General features: G+C 42.8%; 1 protein-coding gene and 1 long non-coding RNA gene across 3 annotated transcripts in view; one reads left to right on the top strand and one right to left on the bottom strand.

The window, feature by feature from the left end:
* CHMP2B (charged multivesicular body protein 2B) overlaps positions 1-1296 on the bottom strand; it is a 32545-nt gene extending 31249 nt beyond the window's left edge. Inside the window, exon 1 of one of the 2 annotated variants that reach the window (XM_073304167.2) lies at positions 1116-1296. In XM_073304167.2, coding sequence (XP_073160268.1) covers positions 1116-1149 — 34 coding nt within the window. In that variant the 5' untranslated portion in view covers positions 1150-1296. The remainder of the gene's footprint in view (positions 1-1115) is intronic. The other variant, XM_073304176.2, reaches the window with a different exon arrangement.
* A 524-nt stretch (positions 1297-1820) lies between these two features.
* On the top strand, positions 1821-7677 carry LOC140905412 (uncharacterized). The gene is made up of 3 exons (XR_012156847.1): positions 1821-2224; positions 4531-4661; positions 7054-7677. It is a non-coding gene; the product is annotated as an uncharacterized LOC140905412 (long non-coding RNA).
* The last annotated feature ends 11777 nt before the right edge of the window (positions 7678-19454 follow it).

Genomic DNA, 19454 nt, shown 5'->3' with positions numbered 1-19454 from the left:
ATAAAGGCACTAGCATTTTAAACAAGTTAGAAGCCGGGGGAAAAGTCAGCAGATTCATTTTTTTTATATTTCTTCTACCGCAGGAGATTCTCAGCTACTTTAAAAGAACTACAGCAATAGACAAAAAGAAAAGGAGTACTTGTGGCTGTAGCTCACGAAAGCTCATGCTCAAATAAATTGGTTAGTCTCTAAGGTGCCACAAGTACTCCTGTTCTTTTTGCGAATACAGACTAACACGGCTGTTACTCTGAAACCAAACAACAGACAGTAAATGGTGATCTGATAACTACAGAACACCAAGAGCTCACAGCTAGACACCACTGAATCTGTAGCAATGTTTATTTGCTCTTCTCTTCACCAAACAAACAGAAAAGTGTTCTCAGAGAACAGAGCAACTTGTTTCCATGGCTCTCCTGATTGTTTAAGTTAGAAGTATTTTTGTATCACTTCGAACTAAATATATATTTGGTTAAAAAAGACAACACACAAAACCCCAACCCTCCTCCCCCAAACAGGGTTCTCTTTAGGTTCGACTTAACTATTATCTCGAGGCACCATCTTTAAGAGTCACCCCATGTTCTTAGGGACCATGCAAACATACCCCCAACACTGCAGCGAGCAAAAAAAAGTTCCACTTTTATTACAGACTTCCTTCCCCGTGTAACTGACTTATCAGCGGTCCCTGACGCTTTCAGTACGTGGGGAGGGTACGTGTGTGTGTGTGTGTCTCACACTCACTCTCTCCCACACACACACACACACACACACACGGCTTTAGATGAGTCACTCGAGGTGCACCTCCTTGTTTTCCGACCAGCCCGGCCCCGTTCTGCTCCGACACACACCCCCGGGACCGAGTCCCTGTGACCCCGGCCCGGGACGGGTGTGCGCAGGGGACCCGCCCACCCCGGGAGCAGACACAGGGAGCCCGCGGGCGGAGGGAGGCTCCGCTGGAAGCGGCCCCCGGGGCGAGCTCCGGCCCGCAGCAACAAGGCCCCCCTCCTGACCCGGAGGGAAACGAGAGGCGGCCAGACGGACCGACCCTGGACACAGGGCCCGAGAGCCGGACACTGACCCCGGCGCCCCTCAGACCGACCCGCCCCGCCCCCGCTCACCATCCACCGTCTTCTTCTTGAAGAGCGAGGCCATGGCGGCGGCGGCGAGCGCAGGCCGCGGGCAGCGAGAGCCGGACTCGGAGCCGCCAGAGCCCCCGCGCCGCACCCGGCGCCGCGCGTCCTTCCTGCTTCTCCCGTGACCGCCGGCAGGGGGGCGCGGCCCCGGCGCAGAGACCCGCCCCGCCGGCTCCGGCTCCGCCTCCAGGCCTGGGGGGGGGAGCGCCCCGCCCCCGAGCCCCCGCGCGCCCGCCCGCAGCAGCGCCCGTTGGTTCCTCGGCCCGCCCAGCGCCCTCCTCCCGATCCCCTCCCCCAGCGCCCTCGCTCCCCCTCGCCTCCCTTCCCCTGCCCCCGCAGCTCGCCCCAACTCCCTGCCCTCCCCCCTCTCCTTCCTAACTCCTTTTCCCTCCTGCCCCCCCCCCACCAGGCTTCACCCCTCGGTTTATACTCTCCCCCCCCCCACACACACACTGAATAAAGCTTCTTGCCGACAGGAGAGCCTGCAAACCCGCTGGGGCAGAGCAGAGGGGTCTAGGGGGCCAAACAGCAACCAGGCACGTTGTGAAAGGGCAGGTGCTGCTGGATCACTAGAGGGGGGTGAAGCACTGATCCCAGCTGAGCAGCCCCGGGTGATGAGCAGCCCAGTGTAAATGTTAGGGAGGGGGGTGCACTAGCGCCAGGCAGGATGGGCACAAGGGCGCAGGAGGAGTCAGTGACACAAACCAGGTTCTGTCTGATCAGCCAGACCCCAGAGAAAAATGCAGCCTGCCGTTCCCATAACAGTGGTCCCCTGCTCAAACAAAGGAGGTGTGTCTCGAACTCAGACATTCGAGCTGGGTCTGTAACCAGAGGATGGCCTCTGTATCAAGGGAGGCTAGGGAGGTGCAACTTTTTCAGTCACATATGTGGGGTGTTGGGAGGACTCTCATGTAGAAACTCCTTGGTGGCTGACACTTATGCCTGGGAGAGGCAGCAATCTGATTTACTTTGTTAAATAGGAAGAAGATGGAAGATGTGGGAGCCCCACTGGCAAGAGGTGGGTGAAGCAGTTGGAGCACTCTGGTGCAGTAAAGGAAGGATGGAGAATTGAAGAGGCGGAGACTTGCCCCTGGGTAATTTTAGAACTATCACTAAAATTATCAAGCACTACTCTCTCCTTAACACAGGGTTGCCACCCATCCCGATATTTTCTAGCATCATCTCAACTTTTGAATGGAGTCATCCTGTGACCCACAAAAACAGCTTTCTGGACCTTCATGGGTCCCTAAATCATTTCAGGGTTGGGAAAAAGGTCCCATGTCTAAATCTCTCACAGTACTAAAAAGGGGAGAGTGCTTCTCGACTGTAATGACATTGTGCTGCAAAATGAAGTCTTGAGGCACCATCACACTTCTTATTGACTTCTTCATTTAAACCTTAGAGTTACATTTTCTTTTAACACATTCCATTATTTCTCTCTCTCTCTCTCTCTCTCTCTCTCTCTCTGAGAAATGGTCCTGGTTGTCTTGGGACGTATTTGAATAATGAAAACACAAATCTTGGACTTTGTGGATTTTCACATTTTACATGTTATAGATTTCTATCTGTATACCTTTTCAATGGGTTTAGCTGTGTACAATTCAAAAAAGAGTTGCAAATTTGAGATATTGTCATGTATAAAGCTTTCAGGTGTATGATTTATAAACTCCTTACCTACAATGTTGGCATATAGATCATACTCTCAGATAATAAGATGTAACATCATATGAATATTAAATAAATGGAAGAAACAAACAAACTTAAAAGTCTGAAATCTTTACAAACACAAGGTAATTTTAGTTACCTTGTTCCTAGACATTGCCACACTTAAGATATTTACTAATTTTCTCTGATGAACTCCTATTTGAGGATCATACATACTGCAAGATATAAAATAAATGAGTATGGAGTACTTAGTAACAATGTTCTTGTCTTTCAGTGACAATTCACATCCATAATTCTTAATAACCTAGCGCATGATGTAGGATTAGTGTCCATCATGGACAAGCATCTCAGCATGTGACATAAAAGTAAAGGATCTTGGAGCTACTGTACAGGCTGCTAAGCTACTGATCTGAATAATAGCATGAATATACCTTCATTCCTGATTTTTTTAAAAAAAATAGTAGTTTCTTCATAGCCTTCGAAACAAGAAACATATTGTCATAATGCTGCAGTGAATTCCATCACTAGATCCAAACTTGCATTGAAAGAGATTTATAATTCATTTTCTAATTTTCTGTTTTCTAATAGCATAATCAAACAGACCTGCATAACCTTGCATGGAAATAATTTTTCTATTGCAACTTCACATTTTAATCACATCCTAACAATATACATGGATGAAGGCAGACATGCTATTTACTTTATGAAATATGTTTAATTTCCTGGAAATAATTTTTTTATTACAACTGACAAGTTTTCATTGTTCTTCACATGTCCAGGCCTTTTATCAGTACACTACAAGGTATCTTTAACAGTTTCCAGTAGGCTAGGGTTTCGATTGTGTGTAATGTCATAATCTCCTTGGACAATTAGGGATACACGATGAGGGGTAAAATGAATCATCCAGTGTACGTCCACATTTCAGTTTTCTTGCTCAATCCCTGCTAATATCCTTCCAATACTTAGAGTGGAAGCAGAGATACAGGAGTTTTTCACTAAGTTTTTATTTGTATTTGCATGCTGGTTATGAGAGACAACAAAAATAACTAACCAGTATATTGGGCCTGAAAGAAAAAACAGAATTTGATTTCAAATTTTCACATCACTATAATGAGTAAAACCAATACCTAGGTTTTGAACACTCAAGGATTAGGGGGGCTCATAACTTGGATTCAAATCCACATTTCCTGTTTGGATTCAGTGTTTAAATTTCTCCAATACATCAACAGCAAACCAGTTACTTTCTCTCCTTTTTTATTATTGACATTCATCTGTCTACACAGTTGGGTTCTCTGCAGCTGTGTATCTTTATCACTGGGTATTTTTAAACTAAACAAATTAGCTAAAGGAAAAAGGCAGGCAAAAAATATTTCTTCGGCACAATGGTTCTATTGTCCTGCTGTGCTAAGGTGAAGAAAGAGGCTTTAGGATTCTTGAGGTGGCTGCAATGTTTAAAGTATCTATGGGTAACCACTGATTTATTCATGCCACAAGCCTATGTGGTAGTATGTTGTCACAAGCTTTGTTGACATGTATGGAATCTAGATATAAGGAACACAAATAATCGGTTTAAAACACCACCTCCATTTTGTAAATCTAGGCCCCAGTTCAACAAAGCACTTAAGTATGTGGTTAACATTAAGGGGTAACTGCTCGTTCAATGCTTTATAGTAAGAAATCACACAATTATATGCTAAATTCTTGGTTTTTATGTTTGTTTTTCTTTTTCTTTTAGGAATATTGTATCCATGCTAAAGGACTTATTTGAAGACCCCAAAACTGGATCAGAAGCTTTCTCAGCCCTCACATGAAGGTGTAATTGTGTTGACTCTCACACAAAGAGAACATTTCTTCCATCTTTGTGAGGTATTTGAGTTAAATAGTTATTAATAAAAACTAAAGTTTTAAACTATCTGACTAAAATTTATTTCCGCACTCAGTAGCTCACCTTTTATTTTCTTGTTATACCATAAACAAGACCTGAATTTGTAATGTAAAAACAAGCAGGAGGAGGGGAAAAAAAAAAAAACCAAACCCAAAACATGTTAAAGATTTCTTTATAAATCATAAAGACAAAAAAGGATACTTTCACCCTCTCCTTGCCCATTGAAGGTCACCTTTAAAGCCACTCAGAGAGCAGTAACTCACCCGATGGCTCTATATCTGAGTTTCAGGAAAAGAGAAAGCAGAGATTGCTTATTATTCTTAATTGTTGGGTGCAAGGTAAAAATAAGTCACACAAACTGGTTTGGGAAGATGATGCAATATCCACATGCTAATTTGAGACGGAACACTTGTGAATCAGCCTGTTATAAAAAGAGGGTGGTGGCTGTGAAAGGCAGAGACTTTGCTGGCCGTTGAGCCCACAGACATAAGAAAACTAGAGAAGGAAGAGATAGAGAAAGAGCAAGCAGAAAATCAGGGGCAGCTGAATGAAAGAAAAGGTTAGAGAGTGAAATAAATATATTATTATGTATTATTTATACAGTGCCTGAAGAGTCAAGTGAAGAAATAAAAAGACGTGGTCCATGTCCCAAATAGCTTACAGCCCAAGTCACTAAGCCTGCAAATACTTATGTATGTGCTTACTTTGCTACCATGAGTAGTCTAACTGCAAGTGGTAATACAGTTAAGCACTTGCACGTTTGCGGGATTGTAGTCTAATGATGTTTAGGGCTCCATAACTGGTGATAACAAACAGTGGCAGGTTGGGAGAGGGAGAGAGAAAGGAAAGGGAAGACAGAGTGTTACAGTGATATGTGGTCAGGTCCCAGTTCAGCAAAACACTTAAGTATGTGCTTATTTTTATGTGCTTATTTTTAACTGCTTTTGCTCAATAATGTACTTAGGCGTGTGCTAAAAAGTTAAGCACATGCTTAGGTGCTTTGCTGAACTGGGGACCATGTGACTGTCTGGATGAGGTTTAACCATTGTTTAATTTATTTATTTACTTTAAGATGGAGTGGGTGTTCCAAAGTGGGGAGGAGCTGGGAATAAATGTAGAGGGGCTAAAGTTTGGGGGATTGGAAGGAGTTGGGGAGGAGAATGTAGGTATGTTTGAGTGCCAGGATGAAGACGGCGGGGTCAGCACCACGTTGGAAGAGAAATCAGGGGAGGCTCAGGGAGAGTTGAAGATTTGTGAGAGAGAGAAAAGGATGAGAAATTAGGGAGGATGGGAAGAGAGGGTTAACAAGAGCAGAAGAGGAGAGATAAAAGGAGTGAAGGGGAGATGGTGGAGGGGAAAGGGGTGTAAAGGAGGCAAGAAATAGTGTGTGGGGCTGTCACAGTTAAGCAATGCTGAGGCCACCAACAGCCAGGGTTCTGAAGTTTCTCTTGCCCTGGCCTTATGCAATCCATATTAACTTCATTCAAATTCAGTGCCTGTTGACCTTGAACTTGGTGAAATGGGGCCCCACAAGAAGGCCGTGATGTCATTTGCAGGCTCAGGGCCTGTAGAGCAGCACGTGGATACAACATCTAATAGCTTTATTTAATTAATTTAATACTAATTAGTGTAACATTTACATTTGAAAGAAGGGGAACTGTTAGGAGACCTCACCTTAAAGATAGATCACTGAATTTATTTAACGGAAAAATACCAAAGTCTTGTCACTAACATAATACTGACTGCTTGCTTGGTATTGTTTCAAAGCTTCCCCTACTTTGCTTAAAATTAAGTAAACTGGCTCCCATCTGTCTTCTAAGAACTCAAATAGTGTTGTGAACAGTTCATCACCTTCTCATCTTACAGATTGGACAGCTTCCCAGAAAAGAAATTTACAGTATCTAAGAGCTGATGAAAGCTCATAGGAACTAAAGCTACCAAAGAAAGAAAATATTTAGTCAAATGTTAGGGGCACCAAATACTCAGACATTAACCCATTCTTAAAAAGTAAACTTAAATTGGAAAGATAAATACTTAGGATCACAGGACCTGATTCTTTTCTTACTCCCACTGATGTCACACAGGAGTAAAGTAAAACCAGCATGAGATGGGATTTGGGCCAATAATCTGGAGTTCATTTATTTGGAAATTACATAGAATTTCAAACTAATTTTGGTTTATCTGAAAAATAGTATTTTAAATTATTGTTATAGTAATTTAAAGAGACACGGTAAGGTTGTTGAGCTTGAAATTTGATTGTTTTATTGACATCTATTAGCAAGTCAATGGAATTTATTAAATGTGTGTGTGTATGTGCGTACTGTCGGTATTTGGGATAAATGCTTAATTGCTCCTTTTTTTCTTTCTAAAAAGGAATCACAGACATGAGTCCAACATTCATTAGCAGCCTTACAATAACAAAGCAAGATGTGCAGAATGGAGGGGAATAAAAATTTGGGTAAAGAAGCATATTTAATTTTTTAAAAATTGTTTTCAGTGAATGCAATACTTGTGATAGTTACTGATTTGACATCTGTGGAGACTGAAGTCTTCTCTTTATACGCAGCCAATTGTGATGGTGTTTTCTGTAATGTGGACATGTGTCCACTAGAAACTGGTGTGAGACCCACTAAATTCACTTGAAATTCCGAGTGAGTACAAAAGTGGTCTTTAAGACAAAGATGAAAAATAACTTGATGGTTTAATACAGGTACTTCAGTTAATGTGGTCTGTCAACAATGCTCTGTGATTTCTAGTTTTTTTAATGTATGACTCCCCTGTTCATTTGGGCCTCACTTCTGCAAATCTTTATGCATTTGAGTAGGTCTGTTGAACTCATTGGACTATTCAATTGCATAGAGTTACTCATGTGTATAAGTCTCTGCAGGAATGAGATCTTGGTTTCAAAAGTCTGCCAACAGCTTTCCTTCGTGAAAAAATAATATTTTCTCATTGTTTATGGTATGTGGACAGTGCAGTACTTTATAAACAGTTTAACAGCCCAGTCCACTGTGTAGTAGTTTATTTTAATACTCGCCTCTTTTAATATTAATAAGAAAGAGAAACTCTCAGGTTGTAAAGTGCACTTTCTGTAACCTTCAATTTGATTACAAGTATCTTCCATTCTAAAAGAGTAAAAAGAAGAAAAATCCTTTTTAAAGCACTCCATTGTTCTGAACAAGGAGATTTAGTTTACCTTCAGCAACCAGGTTCAGTAGGAAATCATATTTCTGTAGGGCATTTATAAAATCAAGGGTTATATTTTTAAAGGCATTTACTTGCAAACACTATGTCTTTAAATGACTTTGCCCAAGGAGAAATGTAAATCAAGGGTATCACCTAAATAGGCAAATGCTGTTATATTTTATCACAAGCTTCAAGAACTCCTTAAGGCATCAAGTTTAAAAAAAGAGAGTGAGATTATGTGGGGGATATTTATTATTATAAACTGCAAAGTCAACAGGGACTGCTGCTAAATGCTCTTACAATCATAATAGCCTATCTTGTGTTAATTCTAGCCTGAAGCTCCACGACTCTTTATGTGCAGAGATAATGGGGGTAAAACTACATATTTTTGGTTGAGCTGCAGATTCTTCCCAACCATGTCAAACAAATTAAGCAGCCTTGCAAACTAAAAATGGTTTGGGCATTGAAGGAATTCCCAGCAATAATATGTAAGAGTTATTACCCCTGGTAGATAGCTGATGCTGTATTTTATGGTTGATAGTAGTTGTTTTGATTGAATATTGCCTCTGTAAATTGCTTGCAAATAATCTGCTTTCAACCTCAAACTTTACAGTCCAAAGAGAACTTTGTTTCATATAATTCTTATTGTTTATACTCTCTCTCCCTCTTTCTGTGTGTATCTGTGTGTGTGAAACGTATATTGAATATATAGTTAGGCCTGGCAGAATTTAATTTTTATTTTTTTAATGGATAGTATTGTTTATTTTTCAGCATTTTTTTCTTTACATTTTCAGTTATGAGAAATTACGGGGGGGTCAGACAATAATTATTTAATGGTAGTAGATATTGAGATTCAAAAAGTTAAAGCTTTGTAACTGTTAAAACACAATTTGTCACCATGAAATGTCAAAATATATAAAGTAAATATTCTTAAACCAAAATCTAAGTTATCAAGCAGCATTTTTCTTATTTTGACTATCTGTAAATTTCAATTATTTTTGATGGAAATATTTTTTGTCAGTTTGTTTGCATACAGTGAAATCGACATTTGCTGACATTTACCAATAAAAATCTTATCCTTCCAAACCTATGTATAATGTGTATGTATTCCAAGACAAAAGCTATATTAAGGGGGATGGGGTGAAATGGGGTATCTGCATTGACCCTGAGCTCCTCCAATCCTTGGGGAGGGTTAACTGATCACTCCTACAGCTGCCCTTCCTGGAGCAAGGGCTGGAAATAGGAGAGAGGACCCAGGACTTTGAGAATGTGCACTGACTCTGGTGGAGCCTGAATGGTGGAAAGAAAGGGAGAGATGTGTGTGACTGGAACTTGAATCCTTTTCCTAAGTGACCAACTCTGGTCCCTTCATCACCACAGGCGAGAAAGGGCCATCCCAGAGGCCAGGCCAGGCCAGGCTCATGTTATATTTAGGGAGACCAGATAGCAAATGTGAAAAATAGGGACAGAGGGTGGGGGATAATAGGGGCCTATATAAGACAAAGCCCTGAATATCGGGACTGTCCCTATCAAATTGGGACATCTGGTCACCCTAGTTATATTCCTCAGACTAGGTCCTACTACCTCTCAGAGAAGGGCCATTGGAAGGGCCAGAGTCAGGGACCGTCCCCCTCTACTGCACCTGTGAGACCCCCACCTGGCATAGCCCAACACATGGGAAATAAAGCTCCCTGGGGCCTGGGCTCTGGTGGGAGTGCAAGCACAGGACACAGGGAAGGAGGGGAGTAGCAGCAAACCTGAGTTACAACCACTGTGAGGTATGGCAGCAGCTCCCACCACCAGCCTTCAGGTTTCTCCTCTGTGATGCTTAGGCTGAGCATCAATGATCCTGCCCACAATGGGAGCACATGCCCGCTGCTTCCAACAGCTGTCCCCCGCATGGGATTTCAGTGTGATCCAACACAGTGGTTCTAACACATGCAAGTATTCCAAGGGCACCCCCTCTCAGCATGTGACATCATACACCAGCATGTGAGGGGCAGGACTAATGGGGGGCTTGAAGAGACTGACCAAGTCTCCTGGTATGTCAGGGAGACTCCCATTTTCAAGCAAAAATTCCAGACTCCTGATTTAATAATGTTATCTCCCACCATAGCAATGCTTCCTTTCCTGCTCTGCCCAGCAACTCCAATCCCTTTCTTTGGTGTCTATTCTTTGGCTGGGATGGAGGAGTGGATGTGCTACATGTCCTGTTTGTTGAATTTGTTAGCACACACACCTGCCCCTAGCACCAGATGTGCCTATGCACTGGCCATTCTTTCTGTCTCCCTCCTGCTCTGCTGCGGCTGGGTGAGGGAGGGGGATGTTGATAGGCTTCCAAGTGGCGCTGAGCATCTCCTTGCTGCTCCCGGCCAGGACCGTGGTTGCTGTGGACATCCAGCAGAGATGCATCAGGGAGGTGAGTGTCATGTGCCCCTATCCCACCACAAATCTCCCAAAATTAATTTGACAGTGTTGGTTATTCTGGGTGTATATGGGAGTGGCATAGCCAGCCAGTGGGCAGGGGTTGTAGAACACTGCAGAGCCCAATAGGATCTGTCAAGTTTAGCTGTCTATGAGCAATCGTGTCTTGCCCTGGTTTTCTTGCTGGATGGATCTCAGAGAAGATGGAAATAAATCACGGACATCTTGTCCCCCCAGCATGTATACTTCAGGGGAAGGATAGTACATTTCAAGCTGCTGGGGGAGGGGAGGGACTAAGCTTTATCACATAACTATATTAACATAGAGTTGCAGATGAGAGCACATATCAGTCATTTTGAGTAAAATACATTATAATGATGTTGTAACTATCCCTAGATGAAGCATTATAAAACCAAGAAATTCACAGTTAAACATACTATTTATTTATTTAGTTATTTATTGTTAATATTTCTTGGTGTTGTGGTAGTACCTAGAAGCCCCATTCATGGACTGGGACCCCATTGGGCTAAGCACTGTACAAACAGAACAAAAAGATACTCTTTGCCCCAGGGAGCTTGCTATCTAAGTATAACACAAGAGATAATAGGTGGATCATAGCGGAGTACAAGGAAACAATGAGGATCCATTGGAAGTGGTAGGCAGGAGTCTCAGCACACCTGCTGCCTAACTATAGTCAAATGTTTTCTAGGCATCATAGCACAGAAGAGTTTTAAGAAGAGATTTGAAGGAGGAAAAGGTAGTTTTGTGGATGTATATGGGGAGTCCTCCCAAGCATAAAGGGTGGCATGGGAGAAACCACAAACGTGCTTTTCTCCACCAGTGTGTGGTGGAGGCTGGCATCATTGGCTGATGGGTGGTGGGAGTCAATATGAGAGTGAATGAGAGATGATAGAGTGGGGCTAGGCCATGAAGGGCTGTTAAGGTAGAGCCATCTAGCTTATATTTGATGCTGTAGAGAAAGGAGAGCCAGTGGAGTGTTGCAAAGAGAAGGGTGACATGGTCAAGGTAATGAGCTAGAAAAATGATCTTTGCAGCAACATTCTGAATGGATATGAACAAGAAGAGATTTTGGAAAGCCAGTGGGAACAATCTGGATGTGATATGATGACGGCCTGGATGGGAGCTTTAGCAGTGTAGATAGAGAGGAAAAGTCATCGTCTAGAGATGTTACACAGAAAGAATTGGTAAGATTTAGACACAGTCTGGATGTGAGGCTCAAGAGAGAGGGCTTAGTCAAAAATGACAGCTAGTTTACAGGCCTGAGTGACAGGAAGGAAGGTGGTGATGTCTACAGTGGTTGAGAAAGGAGGGAGTAGGGAGGGATTGGGGGTGGGGGGAAGATTACAAATTCTGTTTCGGCCATGTTAAGTTTAAGCTGATGGTTTGACATGTACAAGAAGATATCTGAGAGATAGAACAAGATTTTAATTTGGCAAAAGGAGAAGAAAGGTAGCTGAATGAGTTAATGAATGTTTGTGAATGAGATTACGCAGAGACAAAATTGTAGAGGGAGAAGAGAAGAGGACCAAGGATAGAGCTCCGGGGAACCCCTACAGAAAGCTGAAGGGGGAATAATTAATACAGTTAGATTTTATTAGTATTGTCATAGCCACTGTCATTTTTTGTTTGTATGACTATTTGATAGGGGAGTGGTTTTTGTAAATTTTGATTAGTTTAGGTAAAAATAATTTTATTAGTACTTAATTCTTTTTACCTGAATTAGTCAAAACTTACAAAACCCGTTTTTCTTAAACAAACACACAAAAAACACAGTTGCTATTATGATACTACTAATTTAAAAATCTATTTTTTTTTTTACTGATAACCATGGACATTCATTCATACTACGTTGAAATGGAATTCTTATATAACTGCATTTTAAACACACACACCCAAACAGAGTAATTGGTTAACCATTAATTTTGCCTACGCAATTTGTATTTTAACCTGAAGATTCTGATACCCACTCAGATATAGTTTAGTTGAAGCTGGTATATGGACCTTACAACAATAAGATTTTTAAGAGCTTTGTTTCTTGATTTTGGAAAAGTTGAAACAATTTTTTAACTTGGTCTTTGTCTTAATGATTAATGATTTCTCAAGTAATCTGTATACTTGTCAGTTTTCATACCCTTTGAGAGTAAAAATAGCTATCTAAAGGCCTAATCCAACAAAAAATATGTTCAGCTTTTGTACTGCAGAAGTGCCCATAAAGCCACAGAAATCACTAAAAATCAGGTCTCACAACATGCCCCGCCAGAAAACCCGATATATTTTATGCTGGGTTGGGCCCTAAAGTATTATAAAAATGGCTTATTCCCTTTTTATCACCTTGTGTCCATGAGGGCAGCATCAAACAGTTTGCAGCTGATTCTGTTCTTTATGCTTTGCAAGAGTGCACTGTAGTAGGCCCATGTGCCTGTTTTATTACTTTCAGCACTAACGCTGCAAGTAATTTTTAATCTCCTTTGGTTTCCTTTTAAGCCGTCTTCCCTTTGTTCTTTGTTTTAAACCAGTATTGAAAAAAATTAACATGGATCAACACTATCTTCACTGCTTAATAAGGCACCAGATTTATTGCAGATTACTTCTGAATGTGCATAGTTGCCGCTCGCTATCTATTTCCTTCTTAACTGTTTCACGTTGTCTGCACTGTATTTCTATCAGAAACATTTCATATGTAAAATACATGTATCACGTTCAAAAAAAGAACAGTTCAACCACATAAAAATGAAAGCTGAGAGTTACAAAGCCAACAAGGAGATTTAACCACTTAACTCCCATTAATTTCAATTGGAGTTTTGTGGGTAAACCCTCTAGTTCACTTTGAAAATCTCAACGGAGACATTTAAATAGTTAAACAAGGTACAACTAGGACTATTTTAGTTTCTTTTATCCAGTTCAGAACTCTCACATGCAGGACTCTTCTTTAACTTGGCCTTTTAATGGTCAATCCTTTTTTAACAAGACTTTTTTTAAAAAGAGGTCACATTTTTATATGATGATACATAAAATTCAATAGACATTTCACTAAAAATGCAATTAGGGTTGCTAACTTTCTGCTTGCCCAAACCGAACACCCTTGCCTTGCCCCTCCTCGGAGGCCCCACCCCCGCTCACTCCATCCCCCCCCCTCCCTCTGTTGCTCGCTCTCCCTGCCCCCAATCACTCGCTCATTTTCACCGGGCTGGCTCAGGGGATTGGCATGCGGGAGGGGGTGAAGGCTCTGGGGTGGGGCCAGAAATGAGGAGTTCAGGGCATGGGAGGGGGCTCCAAGCTGAGGAGTGGGTTGGGATGTGGGAGGGGGTGAGGACTCTGGCTGGGGGTGCAGGCTCTGGGGTAGGGCTGAGGATGAGGGGTTTGGTGTGCAGGAGGGGGCTCTGGGCTGGGGTGGAGCCAAGGGGTTCGGAGTAGGGGAAGGGCTCTGGGCTGAGGCAGTGGGTTGGGATGCGGGAGGAGGTGAGGGCTCCGGCTTGGGGTGCAGGCTCTGGGGTGGGGCCAGGGATGAGGGGTTTGGTGTGCAGGAGGGGGCTCTGGGCTGGGGGGGTGGAGCTAAGGGGTTCAGAGTATGGGAGGGGGCTCCGGGCTGAGGCAGGGGGTTGGTTGGTGTGTGAGGGGGTACGGGCTCTGGGCTTGGGGTGCAGGTTCAGGGTTGGGGCCAGAAATGAGAGGTTCAGAGGGCGGGAAGTGGATCAGGGTTGGGGCAGGGGGTTGGGGTGCGGGGGTTCAGGGCTCTGGCTGGGGGTGCAGGCTCTGGGGTGGGGCTGAGGATGAGGGGTTTGGGGTGTAAGAGGGTGCTCCAGGCTGGGACTGAGCGGTTCGGAGGGTGGGAGGTGGATCAGGGCTGGGGCAGGGGGTTGGGAGATGGGAGGGGATCTGGGGTGCAGGCTTCGGGTGATGCTTACTTTAGGCAACTCCTGGAAGCAGCAGCATGTCCCCCCTCCGGCTCCTACACGGGGGCGTGTCCAGGCAGCTCTGTGTGCTGCCCAGTTTGTAGGCGCCGTCTCAACAGCTCCTATTGGCTGCAGTTCCCAGCCAATGGGAGCTGCGGAGCTGGAGCTTGGTGTGGGGTAAGCACATAGAGCCCCCTGGATGCCCCTACGCCTAGGAGCCAGAGCGGGGACATGCCACTGCTTCTGGAAGCTGCGCAGAGCCAGGGCAGGCAGGGAACCTGCCTTAGCCCTGCGTGCCGACTGGACTTTTAATGGCCTGGTCAGTAGTGCTGACTGGAGCCACCAGGTTCCCTTTTTAACCAGGCATTCCAGTTGAAAACCAGACGCCTGGCAACCCTAGCAATGTTAACAATATTTGAACTGATTACCACTGCAGTAATAGGCTGCTGGTCTGCCGTGTCCTTTGTTAGTGCTTTTGGGGTTAGATGTTATGGTGAACAGGTTCCCCACATTTTTCTATTAATGAAATAGAAATATTAAGAATTTCAAAGGAAATATCAACAATGAAGACTAGATAAATTCAAATATATTCAAAGTATGTTCTCTAGTTCACACTAAGTCCAGTGTGCCTGATCCTTCATTATATCGCACCTCAACAAAAATAATTTAAATATTTTAATTTAATGCAGCAATTTGGATTCATTTATGCCACAGGAACCCATGCTTTGGTCCAGTGGCTGTGGGAAGTCTGCCAGAAGCAGAGCACTGTAGCACAAGCTGATGGCAACCACAGCTCTGTTGGTGGGCCTATATATTGACCCAGCCGCATCTACTTTGTGGGCTGGGCAGCTAAAGGGACCATCTTCACGCTGCCATGCCAGCTGAGAGACGCCCTGATTCAGTGCCTCTCCTGGGCATCCTCTTCTGGCACAGCTTCTGTAAAGCCAAGCTTGATTTAAAGTTGTTTTCTTCTAGTGGCACTCAGAGGGAAGATGTCAGTATCACTTCCTGTGTTCCCTAGGAGCCAATCTCCTCTTGGTGTAGCTGCCTGTGCAGACATATGAATGTGCATATGACATTCCCCTACAGCAACAGGGGACAATATGGACCAGAGTATTTTGGATGATTAAGATATTTAATAATACAATGCCCTTAATCTGCAGCAGAATGCTCACTGTCTTTAGTATAGGGGGTGCAGGCACAGAAGAAGAGTAGTACATGGCGCTGAGTGGTACATTTTACACTATGGGGTACAATGCAGCTGTTTTCCTGTCATGTACCCTGTGATTACCCTTCAAGGGAAACTAAAGTTGCAACCAGTGTACCAAATCTATTAGATCTCAGGGACTATGAACCTAGATAAAAGCAAACTTTAATCTTGGCTTTTCCCTCAAGGTTGAATTTTGAGGGCCCATCAGCTGCAAAGCATTCTGTTCTTGAAAAGAATGCCTCCTGACACAATATCATTTGCTTTCAAGAAACCCCTGTTCATTTTGTGTTGGGCTCCCTAGAGGTTTTCTCAAGCTGATCACTGCCGTTTCAGAGACTGTGGACTGGCTCAAGACTATTTAGCTTCCCCCACGACCTAGTCTTGCCCATACACAGTCACTGTATATGTATGACACTATGCAAATAATCTAAAGAGATTTTGCCCCTGATCTAGCATATCTGTACCTGCGAGGTGTGGAGGGGAGGACATAAGGGCTATTTCAGCAGAAGATTCCTTGTCCTTTCATTCTTTGCCTGTGAATCTGCCCAGTGCCTGGTCCAGTTTTTTGGGCTCAGGATTTGAACTGAAATGCATTCCAGTCTTTGGACTACCAGATCAGTACCCTTGATTCTTCATCAAGTTTGATCCTACATAGATTGTAACAATGGCTGCTCTTTATTTTTAGCTTGGATCAAGTCACTGGTGTGACTTTACCTTTCACAGTTTTTTGCTTATGCAGTCATGCCAATTTTGTCCTTGATTCATATGGGGCTGTTAATTCTGTCAAAGAATTCAAGTAGTGGAGCTGTTGAACTTGGCCATACTAACACTACATTATTGAGGATTAGCATGAAGTGAAACCAGTTTTGGGGTTCCATTTCAGCAAGGTGCTTAAGCACATGCCTTATCTTATTACCTTCAATAGGAATACTCATATGCTTTAAGGTAGTCATGTGCTTAGCTACTCTGCTGGTTCAGGGACTCTGAGATAGAAGACAGAGGAGGCCACATCTACCTTCTGCAATGTAGTGTGGTGTGTAGGCAATTAAGAACATAAGAACGGCCATACTGGGCCAGACCAAAGGTCCATCAAGCCCAATATCCTGTCTTCCGACAGTGGCCAATGCCAAGTGCCCCAGAGGGAATGAACAGAACAGGTAATTATCAAGTGATCCATTCCCTGTTGCTCATTCCCAGCGTCTGCCAGATAGAAGCTAGGGACACCATCCCTCCCCATCCTGGCTAACAGCCATTGATGGACCTATCCTCCATGAATTTATCTAGTTCTTTTTTGAACCCTGTTATAGTCTTGGCCTTCACAACGTCCTCTGGCAAAGACAGGTTTCAGAGTACAGCCATGTTAGTCTGTATCCGTAAAAAGAAAAGGAGTACTTGTGGCACCTTAGAAACTAACAAATTTATTAGAGCATAAGCTTTTGTGAGCTATAGCTCACGAAAGCTTATGCTCTTATAAATTTGTTAGTCTCTCTGGCAAAGAGTTCCGCAGATTGTAATGGGATCTAAACATGCAAAGAAGAGGGAAAACAGTATATTAGCCAGAGAGAGAGTGAGGATGACTCTATAGCCTGGTGATTGGGGGGACACCTGGGTTCCAGTCCCTGCTCTAGTGAATATTTAATTTATATAAAGTGGAACAGCATCAATAGGAGAGAATGAGAGAGCCCCACTCCAGAATACCCAAATGATTAGGGCACTCACTTACAGTGTGGGAGACCAACGCCAAGCTACTGCTCTCATCAGGCAGAGTAGGGACTTAAATCTGGGTTATCCCGGGTGAGTGCTCCAGCTATAGGGTCTAAGGGGGAGCTCCACCCCCTCCTCTGATTTTGTGAGTGGTACCTGAGTCCCCTTGTGAATGCCCCCCACACACACACACACATTTTTTTTTTTTTGGACAGAAACTATTTGGCAAATGTGTGAATAATTTGGTTGACTTGAACTATTCAGCCAAAAAAATTTACTCAGTTCTAATTACAGGAAGTATAACTGGGAGTAGAACCAGGGAGCAGCAGCTCTCTGCAGTATGCTTCCCTGTAGGGCTAGGCAAATTTCCGATCAGACAACTACCTGGGAGTTACTATTGGTTGGCTGGCAGTAACTGCCCCATATAGCTGCATATTTTGCATGATGATGTTAGAATTCTGAAACTAAGGGTTTAATTCATATTTCTGCTGACTTAGAACATTTAACACAATAGTTTTCTTGATATTAATAGCTTAATCAGTGCAAGTGTAATTTGCAATGTTAGTTAAATTTTGAAACCACTGGTGGGTTTGAAATTCATTCTCACTGCTGTATCGATTACAGCTAGTTCTTGTGGTGATATTTGTCACTAATGTTCATGAAATGCTGTGACAAGGGGGATAAAAAAGCAAGATGATTCTCTGATTTTTCTCTTGTACAGAAACAACGGGCCACAGCCAAGTGTACTGTTTTTGACTCACTTATAAATAGCTTCCATTACTATAATGAACTGTCGAAAGAGAGCTGGTTGACTCATTCACTGTGAATAATTTATCCAAAGAATTTAGCACTTTTTTGTTCATGAATTGCCCACAGATAACTGATTTTCATTCATCTATTTGTTATTCATAATCATTTGATGAGCAGTTTATGAATTGCGCCTCTGAGTTTTTCATGAAGTGTTCACCTGGATATTCATGAAGCATGATATGTGAATGGTCACTTAGGACGTGTGATGTTGTTCTTTCTTCCTGATTGGAGGACTGAATTTTTGTAAGCAAAAGTACAATAAATGGCAAATAAATTTGTTTGCATATGAATACCCTTGGTCACTTGAGAATATGGGTATTTGTGTGAAGAGCACTCATTCACCAACATTTGTGTGATGAAAAACTTGTTTGCACAAATATTAATGTATAAATGTAATTAAAGAGGCCAGGTGTTCAGAATTGGAATGGATGTTTGTGAAGGCTGTTTTGCAGTAGTCACCCAACCCAGGTTGATATGGAAGTGAAATCATGGGAAAGAACTTTCACTGTATGTTTTTCAGAGCAAGTTCCTGTTTGTCTTTTATTGCAGGTAGTGTAATGTAGGTAAAGAAGGTAGTGTGGTCCAGTGGAATGAGCACAGGGTTAGGAATCAGGAGATGCTTAGTTGTACTCTGAGCCTGAATGGATATTTTAGCCTTGGGTAAGTCACTTCCACTTTGTTCCCTTCCCATCCCCGTATAATGGGGATAATAATCCTTTCCCACCTACCTCACAGGACTGTTGAGAGAATTAGTTAACTGTACAATGCTTTGAACATTGAAAACACTATATAGATGCTAAGTATAGTTATAGCAGAGTTATAGCACTGAATTGTAGGAATGCATTGCAAAGCAATGATGCAAACATAAAAAGAAATCCTTGAAGGTTAGTTTTATGCATGCTTACAACAAAAGTCAAACCTATAGGAGCCACTTAGAATCAAATAATTTATTAGGCACATCTGGTTAACTGCTTACAGCTAAACAACCTGTAGCTTAATTGCTCCGTATACAGCATTGGATTTATGCATGTCTTTCTGTCCCCAAGAGCCAAAGTGGGAAACCCTGCCTCAGGCACTGAGAGTGTTGTACAAGAAACAGTAGGTAGCATAACTCAGCCATGTAAAATTAATGTTGCTGTCATGGGACATAGATAGCATAATGAAAGGAGAATAAGGGCATTAAGGAGAGTTAGTCCTTCAGTAGGACATCCCTTTTGATTTCAATTCATATGCAGAAAGGAGTAATTTCTTTGCTCTAAGAAATCACAGTAATGCATGATAGATTAGTTTTGGTGATGATATGGCCTGCAGATTTTTTTTCTTATTATGTTTTTTGTCCTTGTTTCTTTTCACAATGGGGCTGATTTTTTAAATTTAGGGATGAAATAAGGGATGTTGTTGTCACATGAAAAAAATTAAAATATTGTCGTGTCTTTGAGCTAGTCCAGTGCCTCTCCAGTTCTTTTATTCTTCAGCCCATTCAGTAAAAGAGAAGTCTTCCCCTGGATCATCTCTGCTCTCAACAA

Source organism: Lepidochelys kempii, chromosome 1, assembly GCF_965140285.1.
Source record: "Lepidochelys kempii isolate rLepKem1 chromosome 1, rLepKem1.hap1, whole genome shotgun sequence".
Lineage (NCBI taxonomy): Eukaryota > Metazoa > Chordata > Testudines > Cheloniidae > Lepidochelys > Lepidochelys kempii.
Note: the sequence above shows the minus strand (reverse complement) of the source record. Positions and strands in the feature narration are given on the sequence as shown.